This window comes from Solanum dulcamara, chromosome 7 (assembly GCF_947179165.1).
Source record: "Solanum dulcamara chromosome 7, daSolDulc1.2, whole genome shotgun sequence".
NCBI lineage: Eukaryota > Viridiplantae > Streptophyta > Magnoliopsida > Solanales > Solanaceae > Solanum > Solanum dulcamara.
In genome coordinates this window covers 10,886,304-10,912,387 of record NC_077243.1, presented here as the reverse complement: position 1 = coordinate 10,912,387, position 26,084 = coordinate 10,886,304, and the positions used below count along the sequence as shown (strand labels likewise).

At 34.3% G+C, this 26,084-nt stretch overlaps 2 protein-coding genes across 2 annotated transcripts; both read left to right on the top strand.

The window, feature by feature from the left end:
* Positions 1 to 1,267: 1,267 nt before the first annotated feature.
* Positions 1,268 to 15,487, top strand: LOC129893972 (uncharacterized). Its single transcript, XM_055969434.1, has 20 exons — positions 1,268 to 1,475; positions 1,641 to 1,727; positions 2,006 to 2,074; positions 2,689 to 2,821; positions 2,958 to 3,004; positions 3,101 to 3,187; positions 6,371 to 6,432; positions 6,640 to 6,682; positions 6,783 to 6,863; positions 8,009 to 8,125; positions 9,346 to 9,451; positions 9,656 to 9,719; positions 9,889 to 9,931; positions 12,692 to 12,937; positions 13,018 to 13,179; positions 13,615 to 13,749; positions 13,871 to 14,023; positions 14,181 to 14,267; positions 14,902 to 14,970; positions 15,066 to 15,487. Exons 1-20 carry the CDS (start codon positions 1,344 to 1,346, stop codon positions 15,171 to 15,173), a joined length of 2,031 nt encoding a protein of 676 aa, XP_055825409.1. The 5' UTR covers positions 1,268 to 1,343; the 3' UTR covers positions 15,174 to 15,487.
* An 8,567-nt stretch (positions 15,488 to 24,054) lies between these two features.
* LOC129896034 (adenine/guanine permease AZG2) lies at positions 24,055 to 26,073 on the top strand. The gene has a single exon (XM_055971848.1). The coding sequence runs from the start codon at positions 24,262 to 24,264 to the stop codon at positions 25,879 to 25,881; it is 1,620 nt and encodes a 539-aa protein (XP_055827823.1). The 5' UTR covers positions 24,055 to 24,261; the 3' UTR covers positions 25,882 to 26,073.
* The last annotated feature ends 11 nt before the right edge of the window (positions 26,074 to 26,084 follow it).

Here is a 26,084-nt window from a genome sequence, read left to right as displayed (position 1 = left end):
TTTAACATTGATTGTGCATTTACGTTCTCTGTCACATCAGCATTTAAAGGGACCGCGACTATCAAATTACCAAGTTGAGGGGGTAATTAAGTCAACATAAAATTTAAGTGTACACCAAATAAAAGTCGACAAGTTTAGGGGGGTCTGATCTATTTTGTCTGAAATATATTTAATCGATTGAACATTAGTACTTCTTGTGTAAACTTTCACTCTATTTTGTCATGCAAATATAATTATCTGATTGTGTTGATTATCTTATTAGACATAACATAATATTCGAACTGGAAAGAAAAAAATCGAATCGAATTAAATTATTTTTGTTTGAATTGAGTTGCACTTTTTCAAAATTGAAAAAATGAATGGAACAACGGTAAACAATAGTGATGCTAAACATTGTATTATATTATATATGATTCATCACCAACATCTCATTATCTTCTTATTTTGTTCAAAATTTTCGGTCATATTTATTCATTACCGAATATTTTTTTCTTAATTGAATTTGATGATCACACTTCTTGCATAAGCTCTTAACTCTTCTTATTCATGAAATTACTCATATTCAACACCAACATTCCATGTATTCTATCAAAATATTTATTGTTCATTAGTATCATATTTTTTTTATTTTTGTCTCTATTAAGCAACTGACTATTAAATATTAATTTTTAAAAAATTTATCCACGCGATCAATATATCACAAGGAGTTATGCTACTAACTATCTTCAAATCGTGGAGAAAATATAAAAAAGAAAAATCAAGAAAATACACAAAATTATATTCATAATATTGATAAACAAAATCACTTATTTATTTCATGATTCGTATTAAATTTTCATACATAGAGAAAAATTGTTGCAAAAATTGACATCATAAGGTTTTGCCATATTACCTTGTTGATCTTACAACACCACCTTGTTTCCTTCATTTCTAATTTCCCCCCAACTATTTGGTTTGCCACATAAGAAAAATATTGCTACATAACTAATACCACATTTAATTGATAATATTAAATAATACATGATAAAATATATAAGTATTATTATATATTTGATAAAATATAAAATAATGATACGTCATATTTAGCAAAGCAACAATTAAAACTATTTTAAGGAAGAAATACCTAATTGTAATTCATTTATAATCATTCCTTCATATATATATTTTTTTATCACACATAACAAATGATTTATTATTAATTTGTTAAATAACCCATATTTTTTTCTTCTTAAAAAGACCCGGGCAGGCTAGGCTATAAATAAAACGCTCAATAATTTCGACAAAGGGTGCGAAGAGTGAGCCGCCGGAAGAGAGCAGCAGCAGCAGTGGGAGATAGTGAGAAAATGGGAAAGAAAACAAAGAAACCAGGGAAAGGTAAAGAGAAAACAGAGAAGAAAACAGCTAAAGCAGAAGAAAAAAGAGCCCGTAGAGAATCCAAAAAACTCTCTCCTGAAGACGACATCGATGCTATACTGGTATGGTATCCATTTCTTGCCAGGCCGAGTCAGAATTTTTAGTTTATGAATTTTGAATCACAATTTATTCGTACATATTAAATGAATTGTTTTAACACAAATATAGAGTTTGAGTTATGAAAATTGCACTGTGTATTTTGAAAGAAAATTGTATTACATTAACAGCTGAGCATACAAAAAGAGGAAGCTAAGAAGAAGGAAATTCACATTGAGGAGAATGTCCCTGCTCCTTCTCCTCGATCCAACTGTTCGGTAAAATAAACCATTGAAACTTTGATTTTAATTATATACTGAATTTAGTGTACTTAAGGGCAGCTGGTAAAGTTGCCTCCATGTGACTGTGACTAGGAGGTCACGGTTCAAGCCTGGAAACAGCGCTAGAAATGCAAGGTAAGGCTGCGTACAATAGACCCTTGTGGTCGGGCCCTTCCCGGATCATAGCGGGAGCTTTAGTACACCGGATTTTTTTTACTGAATTTAGTGTACTATGATCTTTTTTATGTGGCTACATTTCGTAATGGTGTTTGCAGTTGAACATTAATCCATTGAAGGAGACTGAATTAGTTCTCTACGGTGGTGAATTTTACAATGGCAGCAAGGTAAGGTGTTGGTAATTTTCTGTCTAGTGGAAATTAGTAATGTGAGAGTAATTCTATGATATGTAGTTGCATGATTTGTTATGTTTCCTTCGTGAGTTTTTGGAATACATTTTCCAGTTTTTTATCTTCGTCTGTGTTTGTCTACTTAATGCTGCAAGTTCAAGGAACTTTCTTCAGCTAGCTTTGCAGTGATCAATAATATTGATTTTGAACTACTTATTCATAAAAAATGTGGTGCACTAAATAATACTCTCTATGTGTCAGTTTGTTTGCCCATTTGCATCTCAAGGGTCAGTTTAACTGATTTTCAGAGCTGTATTGAGTATACGAATTCCTTAAGGAAAAAAAAGTTCAGTCCTTTACAAAATTAAATGAGAAGTACTATAGACTGCAGGTTGTTCATATTAGAGTGATAAAAGAAAACAGTCTTTTTGAAATATCATTTTGTTTGACTCTGGCAAAGCCAAAAGGGACAACTAGTTTAGGGAGAAGGGAGTAATTTATTAATGCTTAGCATTAAGTTCCCTTTATTCCATGATTGTTTTGATGGACTAGTGCTGTGCTATATTTTTGAACTGAATGAGTTGGAATTTTATGGAACTGGCTAAATGCAGACGTTTGTATATGGTGATCTCTACCGGTATGATGTGGAAAAGCAAGAGTGGAAGTTGATTTCAAGCCCTAACAGTCCGCCTCCTCGCAGTGCACACCAAGCAGTTGCTTGGAAAAATTATCTTTATATTTTTGGTAAAAAATCCAAAGTTTGTATAATGAGTATGCTTTTTAGCATACACAACTTTGTGCATCTTAATATATGCATTTGAGTTCATATCCTATTACTCTTCCACAGTGGTTATTGTGATAATTGTTGTTATGTAATTAGGTGGTGAATTTACATCTCCTAATCAGGAGCGATTCCATCATTACAAGGTAGAATTAATTATTTATTCCTGGAATGTTACGGTTTCTGTCTTTGATCCCAATATTTATAATGTATTGTACATCCTTTTGTAATTTTTATTGCAGGACTTTTGGGTGTTGGACTTGAAAACAAACCAATGGGAGCAACTAAATTATAAAGGGTGTCCCAGTCCACGTTCAGGTCATCGCATGGTACGTTTATCTTTCGTTGAACTAATTGAATTCTTGATAAACAGTTGTTTTTGGTTCCCATTCGGGAGGCAGCCTGGTGCACTGCCTGACCCCTGCCATTTCTCGGGAGATGGGGGAGAAGTTGAATGGTATGAGGGCCTGGAGTAGCAGCGGGGATATGAACAACATGTGGGACGCGACTGCTGGTTGCATTAGGAAAGCAACTATCGAGGTATTAGGGGTATCGAGAGGAATCTTTGGTGGTCGTCAAGGAGATTGGTGGTGGAATGGAGAAGTTCAAGGCAAAGGGAAAGCTAAGAAGGTTGCCTATACGGAGTGGTTGGAGTGCGTGAATGAGGTTGAGAAGTGTAGGCTTAAAGTTATCTATAAGATGGTGAAGACGAAAGCAAAGTCGGCGGTCATGAGTGTTAAGACGACAATTTTTGAACGCTTGTATGTCGAGTTAGGGGAAAAAGGTGGGGATAAGAGATTGTATAGGCTCGTCAAAGCGCGAGAGAGAAAAGCTCGCAATTTGGATCAAGTAAAGTGCATCAAGAATGAGGAAGGTGAACTGTTAGTGGATAAGACCTTTATTAAGCAAAGGTGGCAAGCTTATTTCCACAAACTCTTAAATGAAAAAGGGGACTGAAATATTGTTTTGGGTGATTTGGAACACTCTCATAGCCTTCGGGATTTTGGGTACTGCAGGTGTTTTAAGGTTGAGGAGGTTAGACGTGCTATTAGTAGGATGAGGAAGGGGAGAGCGATCGGACCTGATGAGATTTCGGTGAACTTTTGGGAGAGCATTGATAAGGTAGGTTTGGAATGGTTGACTAGGTTGTTTAATGTTATTTTGAAGACAGCTAAAATGCCCAATGAATAGAGGTGGAGTACTATGGTCCCATTGTACAAGAACAAGGGCGATATTCAAAACTGTAATAATTACAAGGGTATTAAATTGTTAAGCCACACTATGAAGATATGGGAGAGGGTGGTGGAGAGGAGTGTCAATTTCAGAGAATCAGTTTGGATTCATGCTGGGGCGGTCGACTGCTAAAGCAATCCATCTTATGCGGAGACTGGTGAAGAAATTTAGGGAAAGAAAGAGGGATCTTCATATGGTATTCATCGATCTTGAAAAGGCTTATGACAAAGTCCCGAGGGATGTTCTTTGGAGGTTTCTGGAGGCCAAAGGTGTTCCAATGGTGTATATTAGGGCGATAAAGGATATGTATGCCGGAGCCAATACTCAGGTTAGGACGGTGTGAGGTGACTCAGAGCACTTTCCTATTGAGATGGGACTACATCAAGGATCTGTGCTGAGTCCTTTTCTTTTTGCCTTGGTGATGGATGAGCTGACACGGTCTATTCAAGAGGAGGTTCCATGGTATATGCTATTTGCAGATGTCATAGTTTTCATTAATGAGACTCGGAACAGAGTTAATGATAGGTTGGAGGTTTGGAGACAAATTCTGGAGTCTAAAGGGTTCAAATTAAGCAGGACCAAGACAGAATACTTGGAGTGCAAATTCAGTATTGCGATGGATGAAGAGGGCATGGAAGTGAGGCTTGCCATTCAACCTATCCCGAAGAGAGAAAGCTCTAAGTATCTTGGATTCGTCATCCAGAGTAGTAGGGACATTGATGATAATGTCACGCATCGTATTGGGGTAGCATGGATGAAATGGAGGCTTGCCTCTGGAGCCCTGTGTGATAAGAAGATACCGCCCAAACTTAAAGTTAAGTTCTACAAAATGGTGGTTAGGCGATCGTTACTATATGGTGTGGAGTGTTGGCCAATCAAAAGCTCTCATGTTCAGAAGATGCATGTTGCGGAGATGAGGATATTGAGATGGATGTATAGACATACTAGGAGTGATAAAATTACGAATGAGGTTATTCAGGAGAAGGCGAGAGTGACCTCTGTGGCAGACAGGATGAGAGAAGCGAGATTGAGATGATTTGGGCATGTGTATAGGAGGTGTGTCGACGCCCTAGTTAGGAGGTGCAAGCGGTTGGATTTGGGGGCTATGCGGAGGGGTAGGGGTAGATCGAAAAAGTATTGGGCAGAGGTGATTAGACAGGATATGGCGAAACTTCGTATTAGGGTAGAAGGCTAGTAAGGGTAGAAGGCTAGTAGGGGTAGAATGTTTGTCTTGCCCTGTGATGGTTTAGGATTGGTCTTAGGTCTAGGCGTGCCATTATAGTTATGTTGTTATTGCCCTTGATTATCCCATTATCTTGATATTGGTATTGTGCTTGTCTTATAGAATTTGCATCGCCTTTTGTTTCAGTTGTTATGATATATATATATATATATATATATATATATATATATATATATATATATATATATTATACTGTGATTCTCCCTTTTTTGGGACTGTTACTTTGAGCCGAGGGTCTTTCGAAAACATCCTCTCTATCTCCATGAGATAGTGGTAAGGTCTGCGTATACTCTACCTTCCCTAGACCCCACTTGTGGGATTTCACTGGGTATGTTGTTGTTGTTGTTGTTTTGGTTCCCATTTGGTGTTCTCTATCCGCTTTGGGGCCTGGCTAAACCAGATTCATTTCGGAAAGTCCCACTTTAGGGGGGTAAAACACTCCTCACGAAAGGTGACTCCATTCCCAAGTCACAAAATTGAGACCTCTAGTTAAGGATGAAGGAGTACTAGCACTGCACCACAAGCTTCGGTGGTGAAAAACATCTCTTTCTTGCTTACAATGCTGTATTTTTCATATAACGTGAAAAGAAAAAATGAGGATGTCTTTCGTCAAACAGACAATAAGAGGATGTCACAGTTGTTTATTCTGTTTGAACTTATGAAATATTCTACTCAAGGGAGTTGATGCACAAACAAACAGTTTACCCAATTTACTTCGTGCACTTCAACCTGTCACGATGAAGGTGTTACACAAGCAAACAGCATAAAGCATTTGTAAAACGGGGGGCCCAACATCGAAAACAATGAGTTGAGATGAACCTGACTCTGATACCATAATAAAAAATGGATCTTGGACCTAACTTAACTCCAAAAGCTAGCTCATTAGCAGAGGATTGCCCAATATCATATAAAGTGACCAAATATCCCTTGTCCCACTGATGTGGGACTCCAACACATGTATTAGTGACTCATGATATTGTTCAAAGATTGATTGGATGCAATACCTGATTTTGGTTTCTTTCTTGGCTTTTTGCAGATTTTGTACAAGCACAAGATAATAGTATTTGGAGGCTTCTATGACACTCTTAGGGAAGTCAGGTGGTTATTTTTGCCTTTGTTAAAGAGTTGCATGTTACTGAAATTAATATGAGAAGCTTTCAATGATCAATAAACCAATATTCTCTTTTGATTATAATAAATATAAGAATAAATGCATCCCAATGAGGCTCTAACCTAGTTGTCTGGACATAAAGTGATCTTTTGGCCTGATTTCTAAAATTTGCAAAAAACCTCTACTTATGACAGGTATTACAATGATCTGCATGTATTTGATCTTGATCAGTATAAGGTGAGTACATGATATAATGGACCGACATTTCTGCATTTTTTTTCTGGTTTTTTTGTTTAACAAGTTCTAATTGCTAATCACGTTGATATTCGCGCTGCAGTGGCAAGAGATAAAACCTACACCTGGATGCATGTGGCCAAGTGCTCGAAGTGGTTTCCAGTTTTTTGTCTATCAAGATGAGGTGAATGATCAGCTGGAGTAATTCCTGCTTCAGTACAAATTGCCCTACCTCTATCATCTTTGTTTGACTATTTGAGGTGTCTGGGATGAATGTTCAATATGCTGCCACTATGATTACTAGCTAGTGGGTTTTAATACTGTTCAAATTCTGCTGCAATCTGTTGAGCTCCTACCTTCCAGGCTTCCACCTCCCCCCCATCCCCTGCTTTAAGACTTAGATATTGGCTTTGAACGAGTACTGCTTACTGTTATTCAAGGTTGTAGGTATTATAGAACATACCATTAGGTTCGTTGGCTATCTGTTAACTCAAATTTAAGTCCTCAAATTTCTTGTTGTTTGTAGTATTTTCTTCTGTGTTGGTGGTTAACCTGTACTTCTATACAACCCAAACTGTAGAAAATGAAAAAAAGGAAGCCTAAGGATATTTTCGGTCTACTTGCCACAACTCATCGGAATTGAATCAGATAAGATCCTCAAGAGTGAGTAATTAATATGCTGAAATATTTTCTTTGACCTTTATGTTATTTGAAGAAGTAAGGATAAAAGGAAGGTTGGCAGAATTACTAGTTTTTGCATGTGGCACAAACGCTACAAAAATAAATAAAAAGAAGGTGCTCTATTATTGCCAACATTTGGTTTATTTGATCAAAATATCTGTATACATCTATAGTCTGTTAAGATATTTTTATCTCTTCTGTTCCTTTTTGGTTCCTTCTATTAAACAAGGAGAGCGCTTCAGGTGGGAAATGAAGTCACAATTTCCATTCTTTTAGTTTGCCATCCTCCATGTTCAGCAGATTTGTTCCTTTCTTTCTTTCCCTATACCACTGAGGTGGAGCTGCTTACATCCTTGGCCCAGAATAGGTAATTAAATAAACCGGGTAAACCTCATGTATCTTTGAACTTCTTCTTAGGAATAACCATTGACTTCTCTATTTTCTTTAATTTGTTAATTTGTTACATGTTCATTCAGTTTTGGGATTATGTTCTTTTAGTTGCATGACTTATCTTTTGCATTATATGATCTGTTTTCCTTAGCGTTGTATAGAAAGCTTTTCAGTACTAAAGTTAGTCTCTCATATTATATACTTCTTTGGTGGTTATCACATTAATTGGTTCCTAAGTTCATCTTTTACAAATTTCAGATATATCTATATGGTGGTTATTCCAAAGAAGTTTCATCTGATAAAAGTGGCTCAGAGAAGGGAATTGTTCACTCAGACATGTGGTCCCTTGATCCTAAGACGTGGGAATGGAACAAGGTTTATATCTTACTGTTTTCTCCTCCTCTCCCTTGTATTCACCATCTCTTATAGTGGAAAAAAGAGTAATGTACTTTCACCTCTTTCCCCCTTTAGCTTCCCCTTCAAATTTGTTACTGTAGCTCTCTATGTAGTAGATGGGATTGAACCATCTGACTGCATAATTATATTTGACAATAATAAACGTAAGTGTGCTAAAGATGCCCTCACCTCTCTAGACTAGTATATGCAAAACTAAATACTAAGAGCACACTTCAGTTCCAATCATTGGCAGAAAATGGAATTAAAGCACATATAAGATTATCACAGTATCGAGCTTAGATTGACATGTATTGCGTCAAAATCTACTTCCCCTAGCCAATGACAACAATGATTGCAGATGTCCAGACTTCATAGTTTGCTGCCTTTAACAACATCAACAACAATAACATACCCAGTGTATTTCCACAGGTGGGATCTGGGGAGGGTACCTTACCCCTACCTCGTGGAGATAGAGAGGTTGTTTCCGAAAGACCCTCGGCTAAAGTAACACATAACACGACAGTTTGAAAAAGGCAATACAGAGTTCAAACAAAGCATAGCAAATAACAGAGAGAGCATACCATACCATTCAGAGCAAAATAATGTGATAAATGAAGCACAATGAACAAGAAGTAGCAATAATTGAAGAACAATAAACTATGAGAATAATGCAATACTATCTACCCACCAAGCCTACCCCTCAAGAGAGTGAGATAACACTCAACTACCTTCTACCCTAATTGCTGCCTTTGTCACCAGAAATTAAATACGTTTATTTTTTGAAAGATACCAATGATTCCTTTACTTATTTTCTGAGCAAGATACTAATTTGAGTACAAACTTTTTACCAGAATTCTCCTGCAGAATAACATTTCCCTCTTCCCCACCCCCCATAAAAAAGAAAGACAAAAAAAGGAAAAAGAAAAAAGACGAGCATTGTTGCTGCACACTAGGAACACTATGAAATGGCTGTTGTATTCATGTCTCCACCTAAATATTGATGGGAGTGGGATAATGCCTTGCTTCTTTTACAAACTAGAGCAACATCTGAAAGATTCTCTGAAAATTTGAGTTTAGTTTATGTTTGTTACTGTTGCTTTATTTATTTTACTGATGAGTTGAAAGAGTTCTATTATTGTAAGCAATTTTTCCATCTTCAGAACTTGGCCTTTTATTAAATTTCTTTTGCTGCATGTAAGGTAAAAAAAAGTGGCATGCCTCCCGGTCCTCGTGCTGGCTTCTCTATGTGCATCCATAAAAAGCGGGCTATACTATTTGGAGGTGTCGTGGATATGGAAATGGAAGGTAGATTATCTTTGTATAAGCATATCTTGCAGCCTTTTCTGCTTCTTTTCACATTCATTTGCTCTTTTAACTTTTAAAAGGACAACTTTTAGAAATAAAATTAAATAATGCAATATAGATATCTTCTTTTTTTTTTGAAATAGAATAATGCAATATAGATATCAAAGAAATGCAAACAAATGTCTGACTCCATGTCTTATCCAGGTGATGTTATGATGAGCTTGTTTCTGAATGAACTTTATGGCTTCCAATTAGACACTCATCGCTGGTAAATGCCTATTCAACTACTTCGTATTTTTCTTGAGAAATGCTTTACTTATATAGGTTGCACACATGACATGCCTATATTTCACATTCTTTCTGCACAATCTTTCTGCCTTGGACAGTAAAGTGCAATGCTATTTTCTTCTGGAGGTTAATATTTATGCTGCATACAGGTATCCATTGGAGCTGCGGAAGGAGAAATCTACAAAACCTAAGGTACTAGCATTATTAGCTTTTAAATTTGTAGCCGCTGCCTGCTTAATCTACTGTTCAGGGTCACCATACTCCTCATGCGTTGCCTATCAAAGCGTTGTTATACATATGCTGAGCAACCTTTTTTTCCATTACAATATAAAATTAATGTTCACCTCCCACAAATTTCATTTCCTTTTGTTCTTTGGGTCCAATAATTTCGTGATCATCAAAGAAATTAGGGAGGACAGTTGGAAGTGCTAATAAAAACTGCAATTCAAACAACTTTTGGACAGAGCCTAGCTTAGAAACTTTTACATTCTTACAATCCTAAGAGGGTTGTGAAGCTCCTCTATCTCGGAGAAAATTGTAGAAAACAAAGTAGTGCCTTGTACTGTGGAACTGATCTAAATGAAGAATACTGAGCCAAAAAGAAACCCAAAGTCCAAAGGTATATGCATGGCAGATGATGCATAATCGGCCTGTTCTTGTATGGGACATAAATTTGCCTTGGGCCTGTTGTATGTGAACATTTTTTAGTAACCAGATACTTACCACAATTTCATTGACAGATAATTGAGGAGCATGCCTTGGCGTCTTAGTGCTTGCACTGAAACCATGGAAGTGTCCAGCAGTGCTGCACCTAGCTTTAGGGTTTAAGTGAAGTTGGAATGAGTCTTTAAAAAGCACTAGATCATATCATATTGCATGAGTAATATTTGAAAAATCATATTGCATAATTCCTCATCTTATTTTGTGTCCAACCTAGATTTGAACCAAGTAAAGAAAGCAGGCCATACGATATTTGGGTAGGTTGGGCTTTGGGACAGGCCAGCTTACTCTAGTTCTACGAGGCCCATCTTTGCTGCTGTTGCTCAATCTGCAGATCTCTTGAGTAATATCTTCCCATGTCGAATGTGCTCTACCTGCTCAGAGACGGCCTTTGTGAGAACTGGGGTGTAGCTTAGCTGGGCTAGCTTGCAAGCCTCTCGTGCCTTATTCTTCACTTTCAAGTTTGACTGAGCCAACTAGCAATTGGCTCAAGTCTGAACTTTTAGATGCCTGACTTGTTAGGCTTGCTAGCCAAACCGAACCTGCCCAAAATTTCCGTAATTCAATCTTAAGTACCACTAAATCCTAAGCATAGCCACCTCTCTACTTTCACCTTTTTTTCTCTCTCATTAGCCAAAGCTGTAAACTCATGCCTTTTTTCTTGAGGTGCTTCTCTGGCAGCCTCTGCCATCCAAGCATTCATCCTTTTTCATTTATGTCACTGATATTGAAATCTCTTCCTTTTACAACTCTATGCAGCAGCATCTGTTTCAATGTTTCAAAGCTACTTCTCAGTTTTTCCATGCAAAGCACACATGCCAAGCTTTATGTTTGCAAGTGCTGGATCAAATATCTTTTATTTGAAGATAAAGAAGAGTATTTTGCAAGGTTAATTTATTTTAAATTTATTAAGGTAGAAGGTTATTTAGGTAGTTCAGTGTTGTCTCGCTTATCCTTCCTACTAAATTACTAATAGTCGTAGTATTACTCAGGTAGTTTCTTGTTATTTGATCTCTGTTACTATTTTATGTTTCTTGTACTTGATTATCACATTATTTTGTCATAGTTATTGTTCCTCTATAAGAATGGTTTGACATGCTTTCTTTAGCGTTTTAGAGCCCGTTTGGATTAGCTTATAAGCTGTTTTCAGTTTTTTTGAGTGTTTGGCTGACCAACTTAAAGTCATTTTGTGCTTAAAATAAGCCCCCAATAAATAATTGGGTTTGTTTGACTTAGCTTATATAAAACAACTTATAAGCTAAAAACAACTTTTAAGCCAAAAAATAAGTTGGGTTACCCCAGTTTTTTTTTAGCTTAAAATAAACAGGTTTTCAGCTTATAAGTAGCTTAAAAAAAGCTTATCCAAACTGGTTGTTAGTCATGGATTTCCATTCCCGTTACTTTGTAATGCTTTTACTTGAGCCAAAGGTCTATCGGGAACCACCTCTCTATCTCCCAAGGTAGGGGTAAAGTCTGTGTCTATGCTGCTCGGACTCTCCATAAATGTTGCCGCATCCGTGTTAGATTCTCCAAAAATGCACTACTTTTGGAGTATCCGACACGCATCCATCGACATTTTTGAAGAGTCCGAGCAACATAGGTTTGCATACCTCACTTGTAGGATTACACTAGGTATGTTGTTGTTGTAGAGTGATCAAGTTTTTCATGGTGATTTTTCAAGTATCAATTAAAGGAACAGTTGTTTTTGGGCAGAAGGAGCAATTTCGTGATTTTCTATAATGTTTTTTGTGTTCTAGCTGTTCTGTTTCATTGGGGTTTGGCCATTTGGGTATGGTTTGGTTTTCATTTTGTCCACCTTAATTTCTTCTCAGATTCTACACCCTAAATATAGGCTCTCCATTTTTAGTTCATTGACATTGTTTTTGGCATCCGTTTTTCATTCTGAGCCGAAGCCGTGATTCAGACTGTATTTGACTTTTTGGAGCATACCGTTGTGCTTGACATTGTAGCAAACCTGAGTCCTATGGGATGAGGTTCCAGCTAAGCTTGAGCTCCGGAATTTGAGGCTCAGTTGAGCTCAAGCAGGCCTCGAGCTGCCATCTAAAAATGCAAATATGAAAATTCTCACCTTTAGAGTCATTCTCATCTTTTGCCTTTCTGGACAAACTGTGTTTCTCTTTCTCTTTGTGTATTCTAAAGCATATATGTTATTGTATCTCTAGAAATGGAATTTGATTGATAAATAGAGTGTTTTGTTGGATCTGCTCGCAGCAAAAGCAAGTTTTAGATGAGCAAACTGACAGCATGGATCTTGATAGTAAGACAAGTCCAATGGAAGTTGATGCAAACGATGAAGATGAGGACCTTGATTATGAAGAAGATGCCAGCACAAAAAGCAATATAAAAAAAATGTCTTTGAACATGAAAAGGAATGTGACTATTGATGATGGATATGAAGCTTCTATCTCTGAGACTAGCTCTAAATCTTCAGCCGTGCAACATTCAGCTTCAGCAGATGTCAGTTGTACTGAATAACACAATATCTCAATCGTATATTTTCATTTGCTTGTCACCCTATGATGCTGTTCATCTTTCAGGTAGTAAAGCCCTGTGGACGTATCAATTCATGCATGACTGTGGCAAAAGATACTTTGTATATCTATGGTGGCATGATGGAAATTAGAGATCAAGAACTTACTCTGGATGACTTATATGTTCTTAATCTCAGTAAACTTGATGAATGGAAATGCATTATCCCGGTTAGTTAGTATTTTGTTGTTGTCTACCGTCTTTCTGTTTAGCTTATGTAATTCATAAATCTATCTTGCCTCCATCTCCCTGCTCCTAGTTTTCACTGCCAAAACCAATGAACTATTTGGTTGATGCCAAAAGCCCTTGTGCAGCTAATTCTATTGCCGACCATTTGATGTGATCTTTTCCAAATTGTTTTAATTGGAATCTATTTTGCTCTAACTCCCCAAAAATGTTGCTGCACCCATGTCGGATTCTCCGAAAATACACTACTTTTGGAGAATCTGACACGCACCCGTCGACACTTTTGAAGAGTCCGAGCAACATAGATTGGAAGTAAAATCGTCACTTGGACTTGTAAAAGATATTGAAAATGCTATCATATTGCAGACTTGTCTTCCTTTTTCTGTGTACCATGGTCTTATCTTTAGATTTTCTGCCAGGCATCCGAGTCTGAGTGGGTTGAAGTGTCAGATAATGAAGATGATGAGGATGAAGATGAAGATGACAGTGAAAATGAAGAATGTGAGAGTGGTGATAATAGCGACGACGACACTGATGAAGAAGATGATGCTGAGGTCTCTTTCTTAACTTAGTGCATTAAGCAGGCTAGATTTTCATCAAATATCCTATGTCATTTTCCCAAATAATTGATTGGAATATAATGTGTTGTAAACTTGTAATATCATCTATTTAAAGGCTAGAAATGGTGCATCAACATCACTTGAAACTGGAGATGCTGTTGCCATAATCAGAGGTGAAGGGAAAACACTGAGAAGGAAAGAGAAGCGAGCCAGAATTGAGCAAATCAGAGCCAGTCTTGGTCTCTCTGATGCTCAAAGAACACCAGTGGTACTCAATTCATCTAAATCTGGTTCTGGTTGAGCAACAAATTTGGTCATTTTTAGATAAGCTTAATTTGAATGGCTAGTTATTGATTTATACACTACATTTAGATCGGATATTTTTCCTACTCCAAATTTACTGCCCTTTTTTTTTATGTGTGAAGCCGGGGGAGTCTCTGAAGGATTTCTACAAAAGAACAAATATGTACTGGCAAATGGCAGCATATGAACACACACAACATACGGGAAAGGTCAGTTTTACTTAATCTTAATTATTTGGGGAAAATGCTGAACACATTTGATCCTTTTCCCTCGTAATAGAGAAAAGGAGTAGTTGTCCAAATCTATTTACAGGAAAAATTACTTTATATGAGATGGTTACGTTCATTTTAAATTGCATAGAGATTCATTTGAAATATATTAAATCGGGAGGGAATTCAACATAGTCAACATTCCTGAAATGGAGAAGGAAGGGTCAGATAGGTGGCATTGCTTTATTTTTATATATGATCGAGTGGAATGACACAGGTAGATACTAGATGACCCTACATGAGTTGGGTTGCTGGAGATTGTGATGGTGAATTGGTGATAACGTGGAAAGAGATAGGAGAGATGTTGATAACTGAATAAGAATTTAGAGAGCGTAGGAGGTCAACTGGAGGAGATTATACATGAAAGGGACCAAATATGCTGCCCAGAATGAGAAGGCAGTATGGTGGCTGACCTTGAGAATATGTTGAATTGATAGGCTTTCCAGATTGCTTATGTTCTCTTTATGTTTATGTTTATATCCATGTAATTTTTATGCAATTAATATTTTCACCTTTGTGTAAATTGATTTATTTATCTGTGTGAGCTCTAGTCTTTGTTGTCTTGTCACTGTAGGAGCTGCGTAAGGATGGTTTTGATCTTGCTGAATGTCGGTTCAAGGAGCTCAAACCTATCCTTGATGAGGTACGCTTGAAAACTAAACATTTATTCTGTTATATGCTGATATATACCATAAATGATCAATGTTTGACATGACCTCCTATGGGGACAAACTGCAGTTGGCCATTCTAGAGGCGGAGCAGAAGGCAGAAGAGGCAGAGGGACCTGAAAAGAGTAGTGCAAAGAAGAGAGGAAACAAGAAAAACAAGAATGTAGCATCCAAGTAGTCGGGACCTTCTCCTAATCTGGTAAAGGCGTTGAAATGACAGTGTAGATTTTTTCTCCGAAACAGGGCTGCAGGAAATGTCTTCTTGTTCTGTTAGCCAACAGATGTGAAAGCCAATATGTATTAAGTCAAGCAGCCGATTTTCCTGCCAGAATATAAACTATAGACCAACTTCGGCTTGTCTAGTGATTGCTATTATATATATTTTCGCCTTTGGCAGTTTTGATATGGCTAGCAAGTTGCTTGGATACGAATATGATAAGATGTAATTGTAAGGATATTCAACAAAGGTTTTGGAGTGGCCTATTTGACAAACATGAATGAAACTTAAAACAATAATTAAAAAAAATATATTGAAAAAGAACGTAGGTATAAAATGTTCTTGTGAATTATGGAGAATATTGAGTATATGAGTAGTGATTTTAAATTTAGAGGTTAGTCGTACTCTAACAACTTTACGTACTCCACACCTTTGATGGTGGGCGGTCTCTGCCTTCAATTAACTCTGAATTTTGCTTTCGTTATATTGCATGATTTGATTATCCTGTTTCTTTTGTAAAGGCAATACATGATTAATGAATTTGATTTTATGAAAAACTTTTAAAAAATTGTATCTGAAATTAGGGTTATGTCTTATGCTTACACTTTACATTATGACGTGTAACAATTGGTTCCTAAATTCACAGGTTTATGAGATATAAGATATAACTAGTTTGTAAGTCGTTTCATTCATAGCATTAATTAGAAAAATCTTCAAATTTAAAAGAATAGGAGGGAGAGGATGTTGGAAAAATATGAATGTTAAAGAAGGACGCAAAATCATACAAGATTAGAAATGATCGAGTAGATTGCTAAGTAGCACACAAAATAGTAAAACAAGAGGTTAAATTTGGTCCTATTTTACTTAGACCTCTGTTATATGCTGATATAATCAAGTGGATTGCAAGTAACATATATGAATTTTTCAATGTGCTAGCTATGGATTTATGAAAATTCAACAATTTTTGCTCATAATGTATAAGCATTTTAAAATATTTACTAAATATTGATAGTGAATATTTGAGCCGAGGGTCTTTCGGAAACAGCCGTCCAGGAGTAAGGTCTGCGTACACTTTACCCTCTCCAGACCCCACATTGTAGGATTTCACTGGATTGTTGTTGTTGTATTGATAGTGAATATTTGATGGTAAACTTAGTTATTGTTGTATATTAACTTGAAGATATGGTAAAAATCATAAACTTCAAATCTTAAATCCACTTTTAATAGTTACCTTCCAATTTATTTATTTTTAAGTGATGGATCAGGAATGACATGAACCTGGATATAGTGGAATTGCTATAAATTCATATGTAACTTCAACTAATTTTGATTGAGCTATACGTAGTTGATTGGGTGAATCATAAAAGTAATTATCCTTGACTTTTTGACATTACTGGATAAAATTTGGTTACATTAAAATGATTATTGATTAGCTAGCTCCCTATAATCTTGTTTGAATTTTGGTACATTTTCCACAGTTGCATTAACCAAAACTTTATTGGTGTGTAATTGTTTATATCAAATTAATAAAGACATGATATACATCTGTAAATCGATTTTCATCACTACTTATTGTTAATTAATTTATATTTTTTACTTTATAAAATCATTTAATCATTGTAAATTAAATTGGCTTGATATAAACATCCCATGCAAATGAATATCTAATCGGTATAGGATCACAAGTTGAATTTATTCTATTTTTTTTTGATTTATTTTTAATCGAGTGTTTAGTACTTGTATTGAGATTCAAGTAAATTCAAATATCATTATAAATATCATTTTTAGAGGTGATGCCTTAATAGATTTTTTTTCTATTCTCAAAAGCTCAAACCCGATATCTTTAATCAAGAATCAAGAGATTTCAACCACTCCATCACAACTCGATTGATTAAATCTATACTCACCTAATATAGACTCTTGCAAATCCCAGCAGTCTCTCAAAAGATGGATCCATCTTCACCTTTGTATTTGTTTTTTTATTATTCTTGAATTGTTTCATTTTTAATCACTTTTCAACTAATTAATTAAGAATTGCGCATGCCATAATCACATATTTGTATTTTACTAAATTTCCCCCCACTTTAGTCAATAAATTATTTATATTTGTCTCACCTATATTACAAATTACAACCTTTGTGCTAATTTGGGACCCATCAATCATATATTAATATTACTTTATTGTATTCTATTATATAATATTATTGTAAATAATTTTAAACTTAATATTCCTGTCCAAGAAGCAATGTATGTACTACTAATAATGTCCAAGCTTTAGCAAGCTAAGCATTATAACTGCATATGCCCCCATAAAGATTTTTAATCCAGGAATAAGCACGCCTTGCCAATATTCGATACTTTTATTTTATGCTATTTATTTATTTATGCCTAAAAAGTGGAAAAAGCCTCCTCATAATTACTACTACTGAATTTCACAAATTACGAGAGAATATAGAAATATTTTTTGGACATAGTGAGGAATGACTGACTTCAATTATTATGAATCGTGGGGTTTGTACTCTTCATATATAGGAACGGACCCACCGTAATAGTTACGAGTTCGTTAAATTTTTATTAACAAAATTATTTAATATGTATAAATAATTTATTTAAAATATAAAAAAGAGCAGTTCGATAGACTTTCGTTATGCGTAGGGTTCGGGGAAGGGCCCGACCATAAGGGTCTATTGTACGCAGTCTTATCTTGCATTTCCGCCAGAGGCTGTTTTCAAGGCTTGAACTCGTGATCTGCTAGTCATGTACAACAACTTTACCAGTTACTCTAAGTCTCCAACTTTACCAATTATTTAAAATGTAATAAATAAAAAAATATGTTACGCAAAAATTTTAAGTTAAAAATTCTGATTCCGCCTAATTATATACCCATTTAGGATCGTTTGGTATTTTAACACATTCATTCAAAAATATTTACACAATGTAATTTATCAAGTTCTCTTTATTTGTTTCTTAGTGAGAAATGTTTTTTTATTGAAATTGAGTACTACTAATCACTTTCTAACCCTTTATTAATATCAATGGTAAATTGAAAAAAGAAAAGTCAATCCTATCTTAATTTTTAAAGTGATAATTATTACGAAATATGTCTTAGGAATAAAGAGACTTAAAATGAGACAGAAAAAAGCAACGATGTTGAAATTCAAAATAAAAATAAAAATTGTTTTGTAAGAATCAAATTAAATGTTTTTACGAAAATAAAGAACAACAAAAGTTAGATTTTGAATTAAAAAAAAACAAACAAACTATGCAATGTTTCCAAAAACATTTTCTCAAAAGATCATCATCACTTTTTCCTATTCCTTTGAAATTAAAAAAAATTCCATAACCGGAACTAATTAAATCCGACCACTTTAATGAACATCATCATAATTCGTTTGATATTGATATTAACATAATAATTCATCATTGACCTTAAATAAGATAATTAAAAATACATGATATGATGGCATAAAAGTCGATTACCATCCAATTTTAATCATAATAGCTTTAGTTTTGGTTTTGCCTGGAGTATCATAAATAGTAAACTAGTTTTCTCTTCAATCCAATATTCATTAACAATCATCATGGGTGTTGCTTAATTAGTATGACAATTTTCCCATGTTTGAAATTAATGTTTTTGAAAAACATTTTTCATAAGAAAATAAATTTCTCAAAAATGACAAAAACTATTACATCTTTAATCGGAAGTAGAAAAAATAAGCTTCATAATTGGCAATTCAAGTTGAATGTCTCCTGCTATTCCTATCACCCCGAGCCTCCACTCCCCACCCCATAATATTTTGCTATATTACATATAAATGACGCTGAAGTAATATTTTTAAATTACTTGCTAAACACTAAAAAATTAATTATTTTTTAATAAAATATTTTCATCCCGTAGAATTAGGGTTGTACAGGGCAAATCGATAAACCGCATCAAATCGACAAAACGAACCAAACCGAAAAAAATCCGACTAGTGGTTTGGTTTGACTTGGTTTGGTGTTTGGAAAAAAAATCCGACCATTATAGAGTTGGTTTGATTTTAACTAAAAAAGTCAAACCAAACCCATACCAACTCGATTATAGATATACTACTTTTAAGTTATGTTATACATAAAAATATTTATTAAAATGTAATTTATAAATATATTTTTAAATTTTTTTATAATTTTTGTTTTCTTTCTTACATTTAGATTTGAACTTAGAAGTTCATCTAAATAATATACCAAAAAAACTCATGTTATATTATAAAGTTAAAACTTCAAACAGTGTTCTGCCTCCATCTTATATGTTGATATTTTGTACTAGAACTCTTTTTAAGAAGCACTGCTCTATGCTTTTTATTAGATACTATGAAAAACCCGAGAAACCCTAGAAAAATTGATATCGAAAAATCTGATTTTTTTTTGTTTGATTTGGTTTATAGATTTAATAATTCAACATAAATAATTTAATTTGATTTATAAAAAATCTAAACCAATCCGATCCATGATCATAGAACCCACTCTATTATTAAGTAGCAACTTGGTGAATAGGGAGGGCTTCGAACGTGGACTTGTACCTAATAATCTTTGAGAATATGATGGTGTAATTGTACATTTTCTCATGAAATAAAATCCAAAATAAAAAAAAAGGTTGTTAAAGTCCAAACCTATTTACCTTTTGTGATAGGCACTTTTGACCTTGTATTAGGTTTAAAACGTCAAACAAGTCCAAATTAATCCTCATAACCTGTCTGCCACTGTCTAAATTGCCTTTTACATTTTATTAGTGGGATTTAAAGTTAAGCGCCCAAAATTCAATGTTACAATAAAATGCCATCTTGGGTAATAAAAATAAGTGGAACTATTGTATTATTAAGACTGGATTTCATATTTGGAATAAATCTTGTTAACAATATTAGCTTATACGTAGTTTTTATTGACATAAAACACAAGTTCGTAAATGAAATTTGAAACAGATAATCTAAAACAATTATTGAACTCCTTTGCCACTTCAATAATTAAACTTTAACCAAGAAAAATTATTGCCCCGTTTATAATAGTACAATACAATATAATTTTTTTATGAAAGAGATTTAATATTTGAGATGATACAGATAGGGATGGAGCTATAACTTTTTGCCTATAAATTCGATAATTTTGAATATATTAGGCGTAGAAAGAACATGTGGAGTGTAACGTAGTTGTAGAGTCGCTGCCCACAGCTTCATCCTAGTGATAGAAATTTGAATCCCTTTATATCCCCTTGCCCCCAGCAAAAAAAAAAAAAAAGACGAGAAAAAAGTTTTATAGCACAAAATCGATCTATTATGTTCAAGTTACCCGAAAAAATAAAATAAAAAATAGAAAAGATGCATTGAACTAGTTAAGAATTTGTGCATGTCTTATCATAGCCAATCTTTTAGATGTCAAGACAAATTTGGAAGAATGCAAGTAATGAAAAGCTTTTAGATGTCTTTCCACACCTTTATTTCTTTTACCTTTATCATTAACAAGTGAAATGCCCTTACCAAGTAATTAATGAAGTTAAAAAGTTTATTCATTTATAAAATAATTTTTTTTAGGAATTTACTTTTCCTAGTGCTGTTTAAAGGCCACTTTTTTTTTCCCTTTATATCTTTTTACTTCTACTAACTTCCTGCAGAGTTTAGACTATTAAATGACAGTCCAATTTCCACTTATAAGAAACTCCTTAATTAATAAGTAATGGAGACAAATTATATGCTATGTCGTTGTCTTTCCCTTTTTTTCTTTTTTCTTTTTTAGATTAAGATTATATATACTAACAATAAAAATATTATATATATTACCAGTGAAGTAATATAATATAAATATTAAGAAGAGTCACTGGTTTAGGATGATTGCAATTAAGGATATGAAGTTTTGTTCCTCAGAGATTTAAGTCATGTAACTTATGAAAGGCTTTAATTGATTTCTTGAACATTTTCAGTGTACCAAAAAAGATAAAAGTGAACTTTTATAACACATCTGTTAATTACCATTTTAGCATTACCCTTATCATAAAAGTAATTATATTTATAATTATCTTATAAGCAATTTGATTGTCCAAATATTTTTTGGGCATAGAGCTAAAACCTTTTTTTTCCCCTTTTTAACAAAAGGTCCGGTTGAGAGTATCATTTTAACCAATAGAGAGAAATTAAAATAAGTTTATGCTTTCGATCACATTAGAATTTAAAATAAGTTTAGCCTTTGTACTTATTTTTGTTGAGGATTTTCTTTATCATATAAATAAAAAGCCGCTAGATACATTGTGTATAGTGGTATAAATTCAAAAAAAAAAAAATTACCTACCCTCATGATTCTTGAGTATTCTGCGGATATTGAGAGGACAAAAATATGAATTTTAGATTGTTCAAAGATTGGATAGAGATTTTCCATAATTATTTTGAATGGAATGAAATCTTTGAATGAAGATTTATGTAATGTAGTCATCAATTAAAAATCTTCTGGGACATAGTATGAAGTAGTACACATATTGTATGTTTGGCTTAGAAACAAAAGGTCATACACCATTTTTGGTGGAGAAATATGAACCTGAGAATTCATATAATGAGTTGGTCCATTATATATATATATATTTTGACTATTTTGTCTGTCCTTTTTGGCCTCAATAAAAGTCCATTAGTCCATGATGTGATACCAAACTCATTTGCCTAACTATATGATCTCATCAATATTCTTGGTTTCATCATACTAGCCTATTCTCAATACATAATAGCAACAATAACAATGACACAGTATATTTAGTGTAATTTTATAAGTAGGATCTGAAAATAATAAAATATATGCAAATTTTATTCCAACCTCATTGAGGCAAATAGAAAGATCCTCAGATCAATTTAGTAATTGAAAGATTAATGTTTTTTTAAGACATATATGGAAAATCATTATACCTTTCTCATTATACAGCATTAATTGTGATATTCACAAACTAGCTAGTCAAAGATCTTTCTTGGGTTTGAATTCAGTGTGTCAGATTCCATAATTACTAGCAATTTCTCTATAAGAATCCTGTAAACTACCAAGACAACAGTCAGTCAACAACACTACAAATTGATATTGTATTTGTGCATAATCTACTCCGATCTGATATGACCCTCATATATATTAGTCCAATTTATGAAATTATAAAATTTTATTATATTTTTACTTCTCTTACCCTTAGTGTTAAATAACTACATAAATTAGTAGCAGTTCAATTTATAGTTCTAAAACATCATTAATATAAAATTAATTTAGTAAAATATATCTTGAATTAATTTTTTTTTTAAAAATATGTCAATTTAACATGAACCAAGTAATATGAAATGGAGAGAGTAACAGAATAAGAAATCAACAAAACTATACATGCCCAATAGTCTAATACCTTCATTTCCAAGGTATTATCGTGGAAGATTAACTGTCCTTTTTTATTAAAAAGGAAAGAAAGAGAAAGTTTAACTTCTATAAACCATAGGGTAAAAGAACTTTTACAAGTCATTTAAACGATAATTACATGTAATTATTCCTAACAAGTGAAATTAGCAATAAACTGAAAATGAAACAAGTAAATTACGAGATATACAATAGTTCAAAATATACCGATAATGTACAATGCCTTACTTTCTCATATTAAAGAGACATATCTAGTATTTAGTTTTTATGAATTAACATTTAATATGCTTATTATTGAATCCATTGTATTTTTGAAAATTATGAATGCAAACCTGCTATATATATAGACATATTTAAATTTTAATTGAGTTTTACATATAAATTTAATCTTTACGACTTTGTATAGAAAATATTGAACTCAGATAAATTCGATATCATAGGTCTCCAACACTGCATTCGCCTCTGTCGATGTATATGCGTTGGATTAAAAGAATGGTGCGTGTGTCTGGTGGGTTGGTGGGTTATGTACCATAACAATCATACTAACCCACTAAAAACAACCCAGTTATCTTAAAAGACATGAGTTTTATTAGTTTTTTGTTCTATAATGACCACATAACAATTACACTTCTTTTGCATTTGAGGCGGATTTAAGATTTCAAATTTTTTTCGTGTGTCATACTATTTTAAACAATAAATTATATTAAAAACTTTAACGTAGAATAAGATAATACTTAATATTTATTGACAAATATGCATACAAATTAAATTTTAGATTTGTTTTGTTGGTTTAGTTAAGATTTTACTTATAAGAGGTCTAAGATTCTAACCTACTTATTCACAATTTTTTTTTACAATAAATTAGCTAACAATGTCTTGCATGCTAAATTTTTTTTTAAGAAAATAAACCAAACAACGGTGCTTGAACTTGTATCTCTACGGTGGTAAACCTGAGCTTTAACAACTGGCACCACAAAACTCATTATTTTTAAGGCTGCCACATTTAATATTTATATTTTTCTTATATATATATATATATATATATATATGAAGGGGAGCCTTGGAGTAACTGGTAAAGTTGCTGCCATGTGACCAGGAGGTCACGGGTTCAAGCCTTGGAAACAGCCTCTGGCAGAAATGCAAGGCAAGGCTGCGTACAATAGACCCTTGTGGTCAGACCCTTCCCCGGACCCCGCGCATAGCGGGAGCTTTAGTGCACCGGACTGCCCTTTTATATATATATATATATATATATAAATATACATAATTAGAACATAGATCCGCCCCTAATCTCAATTTATATTATATAGTTTGAATTTTAAAAATTAAATAAAACTTTTTTATTGCAATTTATTTATATATTTTTTAAATCATTAATTTTGGTGACTTGTAAAACAATTTTTATTTTAAAGAAAGAAGTTTCACTCTCGAAATAAAAATATAGTAATAAAATCAGTCTGCCAGCCCAGCATGAAATCATACATTACTATATAACACACACACTAATCCATTCCTCATATTACTATAAGCTCACACCGAATTAAATTCTTTTCCTCTTTTCTCATCCCTTATCTTATAAATATATTCCTTTTCCCCTGTTTACATTCAAAGCAACAAAACAGAGAAAAGGAGAAAAGCTAAAAAAAAAAATATGGGGGGAGAGCTCTGTACAACTGGTTCTTTCACTAAAATGGCAAAATCTTTGAAAAAAATGGAGATGAAAGTAAATGAAGCAATTTCAAAGAGCAGAATCGGCAAATACTTCAAATTGGAATCTAGAAAAAGCACTTTCACTAAAGAGTTTCGAGCTGGAACGGCGACGTTTCTTACTATGGCTTATATAATCACCGTCAACGCTAGCGTTCTATCGGATTCCGGTGGAACTTGCTCCGTCTCCGACTGCACTTTTCCGGAGAACCAAACGCATGCAACTCCAGATTGCGTGCTGAATAACGAAGGTTACGAAAAGTGTGTTTCGAAAATGAGGAGTGATGTTATTGTGGGCACTGCTTTAGCTTCTATGATTGGGTCATTTGCTATGGGCTTATTGGCGAATCTTCCTTTGGGCTTAGCTCCAGGTATGGGCCCAAATGCGTATTTAGCTTATAATTTAGTGGGCTTTCATGGGTCTGGAAATATGTCTTATCAGACTGTTATGGCAATTTTCTTAGTTGAAGGTTGTGCCTTTCTCGTTATAGCTGTTTTTGGGCTTCGTGGGAGGATAGCCCGGTTTATTCCTCAGCCCGTAAGGTTAGCTTGTGCGGCTGGTATTGGGCTTTTCATTGCATTTGTTGGCTTACAAGCCCATCAAGGTATGGGCTTAGTTGGTCCAGATTCATCCACCTTGGTCACCCTTACTGCTTGCTCCAATACAAATCCGGTGACCGGAGAATGCACCGGCGGGAAGATGCAGAGCCCGACTTTCTGGTTAGGTTCAGTTGGGTTCATAATAATGTGTTATGGATTAATGAAGAAGATTAAAGGGAGTATGATATACGGTATTCTCTTTGTGACGTTAATTTCATGGATTAGGAATACTGCTGTTACGATTTTTCCTAATACTCCATCTGGTAATTCAAGCTATGAGTACTTCAAAAAAGTAGTGGATTTTCATAAAATTGAGTCAACAGCTGGAGCCCTAGATTTTAGGCATTTCAACAATGGTGAAGTGTGGGTAGCTTTATTAACATTGTTATACATAGATGTGTTAGCTACAACAGGTACATTATATACAATGGCTGAAATTGGGGGATTTGTGAATGAAGTTGGAGAATTTGAAGGTGAATATACAGCATATATGGTTGATGCAGGATCAACAATAGTTGCATCAACTCTAGGAGTGTCACCTGTAGCTACATTTGTAGAATCATCAGCAGGGATCAGAGAAGGTGGACGGACGGGAATAACGGCGATTGTCGTCGGGTTTTATTTTCTGTTGTCTTTGTTCTTCACACCTTTGATTGCTAGTGTGCCACCATGGGCTATAGGTCCATCTTTGGTTATGGTTGGAGTGTTGATGATGAAAGTTGTCAAGGATATTGATTGGAATAATATTAAGCATGCAGTGCCTGCATTTGTGACCATGGTGTTAATGCCTTTGACATACTCAATTGCCAATGGTATTATTGGGGGAATTGGGGTGTATATTGCACTAAGTTTGTATGATAGCATGGTTTGTTGGGTGAAGTGGTTGATGAGAATGAAAAAAATGGTGGTGAAAGAGCAAAATCAGGTGTCAGCTACTGCAGATCAGAGCGTTGAAGTTGTTTAATGTTTTCATCATTCATCAATGCTTAGTTCATTTGGGTTGGAAGTAGTTTTTAGTTGAAATTTCATGTAGTGACAGTAGATGCACAAGCCACCGTGATAGGGAAGGTGTGAGAAATGGACCTTTCAAGGGCGCTTGTGCATTTTTGGACTGTGGTATTTAGATATAAATATAATGTTGCTTTTTTTCTTATCATTAAGAAATAT